This window comes from Neofelis nebulosa, chromosome 1 (genome assembly GCF_028018385.1).
Source record: "Neofelis nebulosa isolate mNeoNeb1 chromosome 1, mNeoNeb1.pri, whole genome shotgun sequence".
In the NCBI taxonomy this organism is placed as follows: domain Eukaryota; kingdom Metazoa; phylum Chordata; class Mammalia; order Carnivora; family Felidae; genus Neofelis; species Neofelis nebulosa.
In genome coordinates, this window is record NC_080782.1 from 83,144,742 (window position 1) to 83,160,421 (window position 15,680).

The 15,680-nt window shown below is 35.2% G+C and overlaps 1 protein-coding gene across 20 annotated transcripts in view; it reads left to right on the forward strand.

Moving 5' to 3' along the window:
* MCTP1 (multiple C2 and transmembrane domain containing 1) overlaps positions 1–15,680 on the forward strand; it is a 535,749-nt gene that overhangs the window by 317,185 nt on the left and 202,884 nt on the right. For 8 of the 20 annotated variants that reach the window (XM_058706103.1, XM_058716425.1, XM_058698881.1 and 5 more), the window contains 2 exons: positions 7,320–7,379; positions 12,711–12,788. The exons of 6 other annotated variants lie outside the window; for them this stretch is intronic. In XM_058706103.1, coding sequence (XP_058562086.1) covers positions 7,320–7,379; positions 12,711–12,788 — 138 coding nt within the window. The remainder of the gene's footprint in view (positions 1–7,319; positions 7,380–12,710; positions 12,789–15,680) is intronic. 6 more of the 20 variants (XM_058718884.1, XM_058720037.1, XM_058725737.1 and 3 more) reach the window with 2 other exon arrangements.

Consider the following 15,680-nt stretch of genomic DNA (forward strand, 5'->3'; position numbering starts at 1 on the left):
TGTACATTCAGACTGGCTTGTCATTTTTCTGGCTTGCCATTGAAGATACAGAATTCCCTGTGTCTAGCTTTGCATTTATTGGGGTAGTTGGCAGATTATTTTTAGTTCGAATAGTAATATGGCTTTGGGGTTTTTAGCCTAAGGGATTTTCCGTTTTATAAAATTTATTGGGGATATTGAGTGCTGAGTAAAGGAAAATCAGTTCACTCATTTGCTTTTTTTTCTATGAGAACATACTGAACTCCTGTTAATTCATTCAATCATCACTGTCCCCTAAAACATTTGTCATATTCATCCACATTAGTGTTATAAGAACAAGGTGTTAAGTTCAAAATCAAGGGAAAGTTTGTAACTTCATTTACCACACAATCCATGGTCCTTCACACACACTGAAACGGCATCCCCAGCTCCTTCCTTCAGGAATTAATGGAGGAAGAATGATGTTCAAGCAAATTGTGTTTCCCAGGAAACTAAGGAATAAGTGGCTGTACCATGTAGCTTTATGTATTATCATGTTACTGTTTTGTGGAAATGTAACCCTTTTCTAATTATTTCAATCTTCTCCTTCAAGACCGCGTGTCTAAGATTTTTTTCCTCTTTTGTTTTTTGTAAAAGGATATAATTTATTTGCCTTACAGTCAAATACAGGTATTTTACCTTTGATACAACTTCGCTCAAAGTCAAAGGTGAATTTTTCATATGAACAGGTCATTTTTTTCTTTGGAATCTTGACTTGTGAGAATGAGGTCTCCTGCTTCTCTGGAGCAGGACTGTTATGTGCAGTCTGTGTGTGGGTACCAACGGTGATTATAAAATCTGAGAATTATGAACTCTGTGGCAAAGACTTAAATACAGTCTGATAATAATGCTAGACATTCTCTAGTATGGAGTTTTTCTTCCTCTTCTTGTTTGTTTTGTTTTGTTTTGTTTTGTTTTCAGAAGTGACGTAACCATGGAAAGGGAAAACTAAATTGACATAGTTATGTTTTAAATATGCACATCCCCCCCCCCCCCCCCGTGTATGCAAGTGTATCAGCTCATAGGGTTTCCTGTTACTTAAATATCGGTTCATCATGTTCATCATCTTGTCAATAATTGATTCTTTCAATGGAAATCATATTATTTGTGGCACTTTTATAATGTGGAATTGTATGTACTATTGAAAATAACTGAATAGCCAACTTGAGGGCAGGGAATTATAATTGCTGTTCAGGACTGACTTCCATATAATTTAGAGTAATTGTGTTACCATCTAACAAGTAGGAAAATAAATACACCTAAACTTGCCTCTGACAAGCAAGAATGATACATGTTGTATTTGAACGGTATGTTAACCAGGAAATAATTATGAATTTCTTCATAGCTCCTCTTCTGGGAACGATAACATCTTTTAAAACTCTCATTCCGGTTTTCTACAAGCATACTTTCCATCTTGCACATTTGTAATCCTGCCTCACACTCAGCTGTTAAAGAAAAATGTTATTTTCAGAAGAAAGGGATTAGTGTCTCCCTAAACTTGGGCAACTGAATAATTATCCTGGTCAACGAGTTATACTTACATGACAAAATGCATTTTGGCAGAAAAATGGTAATGCTTTGAATTATTGCAATATTTTATTCTTTAGAAGAAGCTTATCATTGATAATTTATTCTAAGGTTAAATTATTCAGCAAGAAAATTTCATGAGCTCAGAAGAGAAGATGTATATGTGTTTTGTGAATAAATTTTGTGGGGTCAGACAAAAAATAGAAAAAAATAATGAAATAATTGCCTATCAGACTGACAATAAGCAGAAATGATTTTACCCTACATTGTGTGTATGTGTGTGTGTGTATTTTAATGTAGAAGAATTAGTTTATCGATAAGTGTGATAATAAACTTATGTACTTTCAATAAATCGCTTTAATTACACGAGACATAACCATTCTGATAATATAAAGATATACACACTGCAATTCATATTCTCAACAATAACAGTTTAGAAATCTTTTAAGAAGAGATAATCCTTTGAATAATATAATATGGACTTTGTGATCATGTCTCATTAGCATATCTTCTGTTACTTGATGGCTTATTTTTTTAGTAATATATCTTTTTTATAAAGATTTTATTATAATCACTTAGCATAATTTTAATGAACTATAAAACACTTTATTCACTGGTGAATGAAGCAATTTCTAATAAGACTTTTGGCAAGGATATTGTTAAGTTAAACTAGAGAACACTTTCCACTCTAAGTCTGCAGGGCGTAGTTAAACCTGACACCTTGGATGACACATTAAAAATACATCAGTGAAAACCTCTAAGTGCTTTAATTTAAGAAACGTTAGAGAAACAGATTAACACATTTTTAGGTATATCACACAGTCCGACATAGTGGGGGGGGGGGGAGTCATTATTTAGCAGTTACTAGGTTCTTTCTCCAAAGACTTCACATCCTGATAATAAATAGATGATTTTTTTAAACCTGCAAAACACACGAGCTTTCTTGGTCATTGACTCTCTCACCCGTGAGGACCTAAAAGGCTTTTCTTTGGTGTCTCATTTAAAATTATTATGCATAAATTTTTGAAAAAATGAGATGCTTACGTGTTTCCAAAGGAAATACAATGTTCTTTTAAAAGCCCTTACCACTATTTATACTACCAAATCTGTGTTATCTGGGAATGCTATAAAGTCAACCTCATAATTAAGGCTTCTGAGATTCCCAAGTGCAGTGGTGAACAAAAGGCAAATAGCATGGGCATTTCTAATATAAAAGACTATTTTTACCTCGATCAACTGAACTCTCAAAATTTGTAGTAAGTTTATCTAAAATAGAGATATCATAGTGCAGTAAATATTTTATTATCCCACAAATTACATGAAGCCATGGTTAAATTTTATGTAGAGATGATTTTTTTTCTTGCTGTTTTGACAATATTTTCCCATTGGTATAAAATATCATACATTTTTATATATTGTAATTCATAACTACAGGGATTTGCTGTAACAGTGGCTTTACATTTATTTGACCGCTCTTGTTGAATTTTTAAAATGTTGTGGGTCCTTGAGGGAGCAAAGCTGGATGACTTGGCACAAAGTGAAAGGACAAAAGGTAATCTCAGGCAGAAGACGAATGCCTTGACGCCTGTGCGCTGGCTCTAAAATGTTTAATTGTGGGTCACTGATTGGCATGCACACTGCTAATATGTGTTCCCCAGTGAGCTGACAATTTCCCAAGATCCTCTCCAGACTGACCAAAGGGAGGGAACTAATACAACGTGGCTCCAGGATAATGGACCTAACTGTTGGTTTGCAAGATTATATGGCCTTTGAATTCAAAGATATATATATGTGTATATATGATGTACATCAGATATATCTAACATATATATGTATACATGTGATATGTGTGTGTGTGTGTGTGTATATATATATATGTATATACACACATGTATATATGCATATTAAGTTGAATGTGACTAGGAGGAGATATGTTGGTTTTAAAGTTCCCTAAATATCCTCAATGAAAATAAATCATAATTTTGTGAAGATTCTGCTTTCAAAGCCATGGTTGACAGTAATAGATACACATGCATGCATGTGTGTATACATACACGCTAATGCACAAATTAAAGATTTAAGTTAAAATTTCTAGGAAAATAAAAGACAAAGCAAAGCCAGCCTTCAGTTACAGGGCATGTCCTCTGGGGAGTTGAGATTGTCTGTCTCTTGTCAGAAATATTTAAATGGACAGTTGGAGTTGCAGAGGGAATCATATTGGTGTTTAATGAGTATAAATGGTATGAGCACCTATTTGAGTAACCAAGAAAACAGGAAAATAGAACTTCACTGTAATTTCTACTTACTTCGTGTCCCTGTTTTTAGTTACATAACTATCAATAGACCTATTCAACTTGGTGGGGGCAACCAAGAGCTATAGAGCTTTGATAAACAGTGATTTCAGTCAGACCAGGAAAGGCTACGAAAATTATTTACTTATGGGTTTATCTATTTCTAACCTCTTAAATGCCTAGAGAGTATTGAGAAAAGGAATTGTGCACCTTAAAAATGCTCTATGTAATATGAAGGCTACCTGGGTTGACGTTCACGTTTGAATCTCAGGCTTCCCAATTTCAAATCTGTGGTGAGTTTTTGAGTATTGAAGAATTGCTGAATTATGATAACTACAATATGTTTAAAGGCCTGTACCCATTAAAGCTAATGAAAAATATCACAATTAACAGAAGTTCAAGGCTAATCCTTGTTCATCCAATGACAAAGTCTTTAAAGATTTTTATGATGTATTTAAATAGGAGGCTGAACTAAATACAGCATCATGTTCATTTGTTAGGAAAGAAATCAACTGTCCTTTAGTTTTATTTCTCTGGGGAAAAAACATATCTTCTATATTTTTAAATTTACAATCTTGTTACTTTCTAGGTTCACAGTAGGATTTTGGATCTTTGAAGATAAACTTTCTTAGTGTGTATTGGTGTTTTGGAGGCAAAAACTAGATTTAAATAAGATATTCTCAATGTGTCTAGCTACTTTGATAAATGCAACGCCTCAGCATAAATACTCAACGATTCATTATTCAGGATAACGTCAATAATTTGCCTTTATCAATTTGATGTCTCTGCTCTTTGTTCTGTTTCCTTTTGCTCTTAATTTATAATTTTAGCACTTTTAAAATGGCCTTTCATTCATTTATCAGATTCTTGTTCCAATGGGGACAGAAATATAACTGAATATCTACAATAATGATTGAAATCTTGCCCTCAAAAAATCACTTTTTTTTAGAACTCTTTATCATAATGCCAGGTGTCTTATTATTATTGTTATTATTAGAAACTCTCACTAAAGGAAAGCCACGCCTCATCTGCTGTGGATTTTATATTCATCAAGGCAATAAATGACATAAGGGTCCACAGGAAAATTAAGTTGTTCCATTTGAAATAAAGGCCTAAATTTACATGAGAATGTAGGTTGTAAAATGAAATATAAATTTTAGTTGATGAATAATGACAGAAGTAATTAAACATGGCATGAAAAGCACAGCCTGAGCACGTCAGTGGATCCAAATGTGGCTAATATTTTTGTTTCTTAAATTTTAACAGAGAAACCTAAGTTCTAAATGCTGATCATTAAAATTTCCCCTTCCCCCTCCCCCCCCCACACAAATTCATCAATCTCTTTGCGTACCAGTCACATAATTATCTCAAAGGGTATTCATCTGAGGAAGAATCAAAAGTATGAAGTTGGTTGTTTCAACATTAGTCACCTTAGACCACTTGAACTTTAAATGAATTAACAATACTTTGGAATGTTTAATGGTCATATTATTTGTTGTAACTGTCTTGAGTCTAAAGCCAGTACTCTCACCTCCATTTAAGTTGCCTTAATGCATTTTACGTTAAGGTAAAACTCACTGTTCTATTACTTGTCTTATTGGCTCTTGGGAAATTGTGTAAGGAGACTTCAAGACTTCAGTTCCTTTAATATGATACTTTAAACTTTTCCACATGTTGCCAAACATGCTGCTTAATTTAAAAAGAATTGGGAGGGGCGCCTGGGTGGCTCAGTCGGTTAAGCATCCGACTTCAGCTCAGGTCACGATCTCACGGTCCGTGAGTTCGAGCCCCGCGTCGGGCTCTGGGCTGATGGCTCAGAGCCTGGAGCCTGCTTCCCATTCTGTGTCTCCCTCTCTCTCTGCCCCTCCCCCATTCATGCTCTGTCTCTCTCTGTCTCAAAAATAAATAAACATTAAAAAAAAATTTTTTAAAGAATTGGGAATCAGAGTAAGGAGAGAATTAGCAATAGAAAAGAAACACACATCTTTTGTAAAATCTGGAAGAAGGTCTTTGTAGTTAAACAGTGTACAGCATCAAAAGACTACAGTCATTCCTTGTAATAATCATGCCCCAATGTCCAAAGGTAAATGTGTTTTTTCAGGACTTGTTGTTTGTTGCGTGTTTTTTTTTTTTTTTTTGAGATACTGATGTGACAGTGTGCTACGAGTTACAGATGAGAACCATAGCTGTACATGTAATTGAATTATAACTCTGTAGTGATGATAAAACAAGGTCTTAAACTCAAGAGTTCTTCCTAGTAACCTTTGACATTAGCCATGCTACCTGACCAAATCCTATGCAGGTAACTTGGGAAAGTGAAAGTCATTTCAGTAAGAAATAGATTTTGTGTAAACAAACAAACAAACAAACAAACAAAACAGATAGATTATATAAATTATCCTTAATGTAATTCTAGTTCTAAATTTAAATTATACAACTTGCTGTACACCCTAAACATGTTAGCTCACTATTATTTTCTGATATGATTTTTGGTATCATTTTTGGAAGGAATATCTATACCTAACCAGTGGAAACGCCCAGTAACTAACAATCCACAAATTATTTATTGAGCACCTACTATGCAATAGGCATCATGTGAGGTGCTGGGCCACTGTCTTAGTCGCTAACACAAAGTTATGGAGGAATCAAGTAAGTTACAAAACTTCTTCTGATTCATCACAATGTCAGAGGTTGATGCTGCCCGATACGGGTCCTCAGATTCCCACAATTTTACCATAACTGACACCCAGAAACAGGATGCAAAACATACCAATTTAAAAGATGCATGTAATGCAAATGTTCTCCTTAAAAGTGACCAACAATGATTTGATTTCCTGAAGTTGAACTGGTTTTACTCTATAAATGTCTGAGGATTAAGTAATAAAATACCCAACGTGATGTTTTGTTAGGATATTGCTACTCTTCTCAGTATTCATTTTATTAAATTATTTTTGTAAGGCCCAAGTTAACTAACTTGTATTATCTATGTTCTATATTATATCATAAAACTAGGACGTTTTTAATAGGGATTAAACTAAATTTGAGTAGGTACATGATTATGACTAAAATTGCTACTATTATTCTTTAAAAACGCTCTGTGGGTCTATGGTGTTAAATTGTTTTGTTAAAAGGCACAGATATTATATGACTTATTTCAAAATCTTAAAGTACTTTTGAACAGTTCTATTTTCTAAAATAAAGTGTTACACTTTGAGATATAATAATCAACAATTTAAAATAAAGAGGTAAGTAGATTCTTTAAAAATTACAGAAATAATCCTTTCTAAACTTATTGCCATTGATATTAGATATGAATAAGAGAAAAACTTTAATTTACTCAAGGAAAGAAAACTAACAGTTTATAAACATCGAAAGTGTCATAGGACATATAACTTTGGGGTTTTATTTATTTTGGTTTCATTGGGCTAATTAAGTATTCTCAAAAACACCTCAAAATTTAGCTAAATATTTGTTTGTTTTTAGGATCTTTCAGAAAATGAAGTGGTTGGATCTTATTTCTCTGTGAAGTCTTTCTTTTGGAGGGTAATGTCGAAATCCTTTATATTAATATTTTTGATTTTGGTTCTGAATAGTGATTTTTGAAAGTTAAGTGTGAATTAGGAAATTCATTTTTAAAATGGGTCTCAGAAAAATGTATTCCATTGCCTTCTTTATTAACTTTTATTCCAAGTCATTCGAGTGACTCTTGCATTTCTTAATTTGTATAAACTAAGAACTTCATGTATTTAATATGTTGCTTTGAAGTCAGTTGCTTGTGGGACTAAGTTTATCCCAAATTCTTAACAGCTAGAGGCCCACAGGCCTTCCAGGAATATAATGGTGCTATCTAGAGAGTCCGTTAAGTTTCTTTTTTCCCTTCTTGTAAAATCTGCTCCATCTGTTTGGGAAAAATTTACTTCTATTACAGTGATCTTATACTATATACGTACTACATAATCAGTGTTCTTTCTTTGAAAAAAAAAACTTATGAATTAGAAAACAGCAACTCTGCTGTTGATTTAAATAAAGAAAAAAGTGAACATTCCACAGAGAATTTGTTTTAAATGCCATTGCAATTTAATGTTATTTACTCTTTCATGACTTAAACATAACGAGCTCTGTCATCCTATTTTCTCTGCTCTAATTCTGCATTATGCACAGCACGATTTATTACAAATGCACTTATTACTTTGCCAAGAGTTTCCCTCTTTCTTTGAAAATTCACACTTGGTACATGATTACCTAGCGATAGATATTGCAATGAAAATGCTACACTCATAAGGCTTTACCATTTTCTTTCCTTGGCTCTTCAACTGCTCATGACTGAAAACTACCCTTCCCCTTTAGAACTGTAAGGTTTGTTGCAGTGTCTTTTAAGCAGACTGGCATACCCTAAATTAAGTCATGCCTTGACTTGACCAATGAGCCAGCGTAAACCACATCTCTTCTTCCATTGCTCCCTCCACACACACTGTTATTGGTGTGAGCTTATTTTAATTATTATAGCATCTTCATTTCCTTTCAGTCTACTGACGGCTACCTCCACTATTGCTATTCGGTGTCCTTGCTAAAATAATAATAATTTCTCTTGTATGTTCACGCATTATCCATGAACACAGTGACTGCTTTTGAATTGTTATATCACCTTAAATGGAATTTGGCTTTTGGCAAAAATGCAGCCTCTGTATTCATACAGTATACTTCTTTGCCAAGAGAGCAGAATTCAGGAGTGTTCTCTGTTGAGTTTGTTCTTTATGCAGCAAACATGCAAACCGATCTTTATGAATGAAACCTTGCTACCAGGATCAATTGCATAAGAAATAAGTTTTAAGGCCTTCCCTTTCAAATGATTCTTTCACAATCTTTGCTACTTCCAAATTAGTATTGCATGTACCAGTACTTTCCATTTGGTTGTGTTCACCCTTAAATATTCTTTATTAACCTTTCTCAATTTCTTTAACTGTCTTATTTTAGAATAAGAAATATGCAAATTTAAAAGATAGCTTTTTTTGTATTTGAGGTACATAATCCAATATCTTTTCTTCCGAGCGTAAGTTTAGTAACTAACCAAGTGAGTCATAAAAGCAGAACATTTAGCGGTCATTTGTTTTATCACTAAGGAAACTAAGGCCCAGAGAAGTGATGCCATTGAACTCACATCCCTGAAAATGGTAGGATCAACCAGGACCAATATTTTTCTTTCTCTGAATATCACAGAAATAATTGTTTAAAGCAACTAAGTTCCTTTTGGGGTCAATAATGAATACAGATAGGATGTAAAAATAAAGCCTTCCTTTAATTTTTCTTCACTGACCCCCTTTCAGATTTTTCTTGCATTATGTAACCCTTCTCCCCCACAGCTCATTAACCCACTGATAGATGGATGTGTTGAGGGCTGTGATGTTGCTATGTTTGAGGTCCCATCTTATAAAATCAGCAAATCACTGATCAAGTCTACTTTGGATAAGTATGATTTTTCATATTCATGTTTAAAAGTCACTCCGATAACTGACCTAATTGCTCCTTGCCCAGGTAATATTTGTATTGTGATTTTTTTTATGTTTATTAGCTTTTAGAAGAGATGTGTAGCAAAGGAGTTTCTCCATAGACATTTTCAGATATGCAGAAGACCTAAATAGTTCAGATAGAATCTTACATGAGGCGTATATGTGTGTTTATGAGCTTTTATCAGCTTCTTTATGAGGATCAATACATGTATCCAGGAGACAGCAACTGAATTACATTGAGTGAAACTAAATCCTGGCAAGAACTTACTTAATAAATGTCATGGTTACTTGCTAGATCTTAATTTCCTTGAGAGCAAAATAATAGAAAGAAAAGACCGAAGTGGTACAGAAATAGTCTGATTTTCCAAAGGCATAATATTTATAATTAATTCATCAAGACATGATATCTTACAACACAAAACATTAAGCAATGGATATATAGTGATTACCATACTTTTCATAAAAGCAACAAATATTATATGAAGCCATTTGGATTACTCTAAGTCAGAATTTCATTAAAGATTTTAACTTCTCAATAAAGGATGATAACTTGGTGCTGTTGCTTCAAATATTTAGTACATTTAAGTTTTTCCCAATTAACTCCATTGACTGGACATTTAGATTTCCATGACTGAGACTTAATTGAACAAACCAGATTATGAGAATGCTGTAGTGAATTAAAGAGAAATGTTAAGATTGTTTAAGTGGAGAATGGCTGGGCTATACCAAGATACCTCATATAGAAAAATGGAGAAATGGCTCGTAATATGAAATGGGCCAAAAAGAGTGCATAGAATACAGAACAATTAGGAATTATGTCAGAGCACCATCTTACAGTAGGGTCATATCAAAGTGTGGTTGAAGGAAGACCCTGAAGGCCAAAGAGAAGTATTGGTTTTATCACACAAGAATGTTATCCTGTGCTGAAGTGTTTGCATTCTTAACAACTCAACCATATATGACATATAACCAAGAAAAGTGCAGGTATTATTTATATCTTCAGGTATGAAAGTAAGACCTTCAGAAAAAATATATTTATAACATTTAATTAAAAGTCCCCAAAGAAAAAGTGTAAGTCAAACCCAGGACTCATTATTTTTTTTACATTATTGGTGGAAATGAATACATTACATTAGCAACAAGCCAACTTTAGCCAACAAGATTACAGCATATGTAATGATTTTCTATGAGTATATATTTTGAGCAAACATTGTAAAAGCTTGAGAACTTTTGTTTGGCTACAGTTAAGCTTTGAGACAGTAGTTAAAGCATCTGAAGTAAACATAAATACCTTCCTGACACCGTAAGTTATATCAAGAAGCAACAGAAATAGGAAAGAAAGTTGAAGGATAAAAACCAGGAGAATTTCTCTAAGGATTATAGTGCCGTGAATCATCTTCTAAGAAAAAAGGGATCGAAGCTTTATTATTACATGAGACACTTTAAACTAGGCTGGACAAAGCCCTGGGGAGGTTTTCTGTAAAGGCAATCCTGCTTTGAGCAGACAGATGGACTGTAGAACAAATCTGCTTGTTGGACTTCATCACCTAGGTGTAATTCACTGGAATCAACTCAGCAGGCAAAGGAAAAGATAGAACATGTCTGTGCCTGGGATTGAGCTAATAATTGCTCCACACTCCAGGCTTTGCAGCACAAAACAGTCATTCTAGGCTGTCATTATCTCTCCTTTGTAGTGTCTCGTGGATCATTTGATTAAATAAAAGCATGTGCACCTCTGTGCTGAAAATAGAGGTGAGCTGACTCCACACACAGCTATTGTAAAGACACAGTGATGTCTTTCACTCATTTCACAGGGTCTGGGGCTCATTTGGAAGGATTAGGTTGTACACAGGTAATGAAATCCAAGATAGCAAAAGCCAGGGATTATTTGCATATATCAGGGAGAAGATTAATATGACCGTGTGGGTTGTTATAGCCATATGTTAAATCTAGAGAGACTTTTTTGTTTGTTTTGATCTGTTTTTTAATCAGGATCTAGAATAATAGGATACCTCCTCCTGTTAGTGATCCAGTTTTTCAAGGAATTGAATTAAGAAACTTTAATAACCAGAATTGAAGTACAGAAGTGTTCTCAGTTTATTTGTGAGATTCTACAGTTTCACCACCTTATTAATAAATGTTAGACTATAATTCATTATGGAACACAGTTAACTCTCATATACTTTACTGAACAATATATGCTAGAGTTATCACCACCTGCCCACTTTTACTTCCTCTAAGTCCCTGATTAGCCTTTCTCAGTAATCTATACCCATGGATATATTTTGTCTAAACAAGAGTCAAAGTATTTCAACAAATCCTATACACATTCCCCCCTTTTTTTCTTTGTATTATGAACTTCTTAAGCTTTGTCCAAAGCATGAGAAATAGTGCAGAAAACCGTCAATTAGGTATCGAAAACCCAGATTCAAATCTCAGTCTTGCCAATCTGTAATCATTTGGCTTTGAGTAGAGTATTTATCAACTCTGTGCCTCAGTTTCTTTACCTTAACAATATTTGTCATGAAAGATGCTGGAGTATGAAAACCCCAGTGCCTAATAGTTGCTCAAAACATGCTTATTTCTTTATGATCTAACCTTTCACATGGGCCAAATCTCACCCTCCCTGTTGATGTTCTCATCTCATGATAATACTATTGTTTGAAGACTGTCCAGGTGCTCTCATCATTGCATACAAACTTTCAGCTTATCATGATAGTTTCCTTCTAGTATTTCTTGCTCAGCTGCGTCTTTCTTAATCCATACCTCGATGCTCTTGGTCTTGGTAATACAGGGACTTTATGGTTGCTTTCTTAGGCACGGGGCAACAAAGAGAAAATGGGGCAAATTATGTGGGGTAAAATTTCTCGGTTGCTTTAGAGATCTCTCTAATCATTGCAAAAGATTCGCATGTGGGATGTAGTTAGCATATCATAGTTGTTGCCTGTCCATGAAACACTCTTCTGGGGCCTTATCACTTTTTTGATGTTGGAAACAGTCTCCAAAATATTCTGAAGCAGCAGACTTTCCATGATTTCTCTTGCTATGGTTCTTTTCACTGCGACACCCATTAACAAAAAGCTGAAACCACTGAAGCAGGATCCATCACCGTTTAATCTCTGTCCTTTATTTTCTTGACCATTGCATTACGCCACTAAAGAAAACAGTGGCTGAAAATTATATTATTCCATTGGCATTGATCTTCATTGTGCTAGAAGACGTTTTCCGACAGTGACTTGGGGGGAAAATACATATTCTTTTCCAAATAATGTTTCTTTGAAGAGTAATGCTGAACTCTAATTGAAATGAGGTGTTGTTAGAGGCACAAGGCTTTCCCGTACAGCTCTGATCGTTCATCTCCATCCAGACGTGCGGCAGGCCTGCTTTTCCTGTCCTGGGCTTCTGCAGAGCAGAGCTTCAGAGTACTTATTACCAAAATGCACAAGTAAGTTCAGTCATTCAGTTTGTTTATTTCTTCTGAGCTTGCATGAGCTGTGAACTCTCCTGGCTGACTTACTGTTCTGAAAACCTATTCCCTAGCCTAACCTCTTTTATACATAGGAAAAGGAATTGAATTCTTGAATTCCTTTTCAAGGAATAACACATAAACTAATACACTTCTTAAAATGCCAGCTCACCCGTTCTAAAATCTTACTAAAGATATATGTCATTGACTAATTGCCTCAGAACTGGAAATTGATATTGTTACCTGGTGTGTTGATTTTCTTTATTAAATCTGAACTTGGATGAATATTCCTTATGCAAATGACCTCAAACTTCGGTGCATGTGAGAATCATACGGGGCACATGTTGGAAATACATGCGTAGCTCTGCACCATAAGAACCGAATCATGTTCAGGAGGGTCAGGCCCACTAATTTCAACAAATTCACCACTAAAATTGGGGAATTACCTGTTTAAAAGTTCAAAGATTCTTTCTTCCTTTTGCAATGTTGGTTCTTTGCTTTGAAACTAAGTTCGTTTTCCTATTTATTCTCCCCTCCCTTTTCTTTCCCTCCTCAAACAGAATTCTGTTTCAACACAGACGTGGTTGAAAACATTCCCTGAGATAACTAAATCCCAGCTCTAATATGTTCGTTTTATTGAGGGATGTCTTGGATTTAACACTCCTTGCCACTTAGGTGCTCAATAAGTAATTTTTGGTTGACTAATTATCAATACTTCCGTCAATATGTATTATTTAAGTACAGCCTAGGAGAAAAAAAAATTAAAGGAGGAAAATAATAAACTTAACACAAGTTTGCAGTAGGCTCCTACTTCTCTCTTTAAATTTTCCAACTATGCAAACCAATCTGCTTTCCTAATCAGTAAATTTAGAAGCAGGACTAAAAGACTTTAATTAGCATAAATGGTATCCATGCCAGAGAGTGGATAATGTTCACAATTGTAGTGATTAATAATAGTAATTAGAACATAGGAGAAGGCCAGTGCACACAACCCTTAGAACTCTTAAAGCAGGGGTTTGTACACTTGAGCATGTATCATAATGACCTTGAGTGAGGTCTGGGTAATCCAGAGCTGATTTTCTTGGTCTGGGCTGGAGCTAAAAAATGTGAATTTCTAGCCACTTTTCAGGTGCCACTGATGCCATTGGTCTGTGGACCACACTTTGAGAACTTAACTATACAGAGGAAAGAAACTTTAAACAGAGCAGCAGGTGACTCAGAAAGTACCTTAAAGAGCATTAAAGCTAGTGGTTTTCAGTTTCTTTTTTCTTCCCCTGTGGAATTCCATTTGTCACCATCTCATCCACAAGCTCCTTGAAATTTTGATTTAAAAAAGTAATAAAAGTTATAAATGGCTATCTTAAGCAGGTTAAATCTTTTTTGTTTATGGAATATACTGTTTTCTTTTCAGGAGCCCCTACACACACAAACACCTCTAACTCCCCTTACTTCCCCCCCTCCAGCACCACACACACAGAATAGCGCTCTTAGTACATGTGGAGCTCTAGAGTCGGGAGAACCATAGGTTAAAAAAAAAAAAAGTGGGGCCCAGAGAGGGAGCAACATGCCCAAGTCACATTGTCAGGAATTGCCAGAAAGATGCAAATGGGTACTTATGTTAAATCATTGTCTTTCTGGGGCACCTTGGTGGCTCAGTAGGTTAAGTGTCCGACTTCGGCTCAGGTCATGATCTCACAGTTTGTGAGTTCAAGCCCCGCATCGGGCTCTGTGCTAAAAGCTAGAAGCTCGAAGCTCAGAGCCTGGAGCCTGCTTCAGATTCTGTGTCTCCCTCTCTGTCTGCCCCTCCTCTGCTCACACTCTGTCTATCTCTCTCAAAAATAAATGAACATTAAAAAAAATTTTTTTAATAAAAAAATAAATAACTGTCTTTCCTACTACTGGTGGTATAAGTTTATATCTTCCCTCTTTGCCTTATAATTTTACTTCAAGTTCCTATTCTTCACACTTACACTAAATATTTTTCTATTTCATGACTATGCAGTTAATCAAATCACAAATGAATTATGGAGCTTCTTTTTAGAAGAGCACCATTTTTGATAAAAGAAATTTTTGGAGAAGGAAAAAGTCCTTTTAAAATGATACCTGGTTAGTATGCCTTTGGGACCTCCTCCCCTTTTTCCTTTTTTTTTTTTTTTTTTTTTTAATTTTTTTTTCAACATTTTTAATTTATTTTTGGGACAGAGAGAGACAGAGCATGAACGGGGAGGGGCAGAGAGAGAGGGAGACACAGAATCGGAAACAGGCTCCAGGCTCCGAGCCATCAGCCCAGAGCCTGACGCGGGGCTCGAACTCACAGACCGCGAGATCGTGACCTGGCTGAAGTCGGACGCTTAACCGACTGCGCCACCCAGGCGCCCCCCCCCCTTTTTCCTTTTAACCTTTCATGCATATCAACTTAATTCTCACATTTATTAACCCTGTTTGTGTGAAGAAATATGCCCCCTTCTCCTCTCCCTTAGCTTTCCAGGTCATTTTAGGAATGTTCTTCCAGGTTATAGAAAAGCATTTTGTAACTAATGGCAGTAGGTAAAGCCGCCATGAACTTCATTTTATTTCTGTGAAAGCATGAAAGATCCCATGGAGTATTCTTTCTCCTTCCCACTCTGTTAAGTAAAGTTCTTGTTCTCATGTGAGAAATGAAAGGAGGGACACGCAAGTAAGAGTTTCAGACATGGTACCATTTGAGAAACTAGCATTGCTAATGGAAGATGCTGTATAGCCTAGATTGTACCCACATATAATTTGAGTGCAGAGCCTGACTTCTACTTCTAGAGTGCATAGAAAATGTTATTGAGTATATCCATCGACAAGCTGAAATATTGTAAGAATTAATACATACGCTCATGTAAT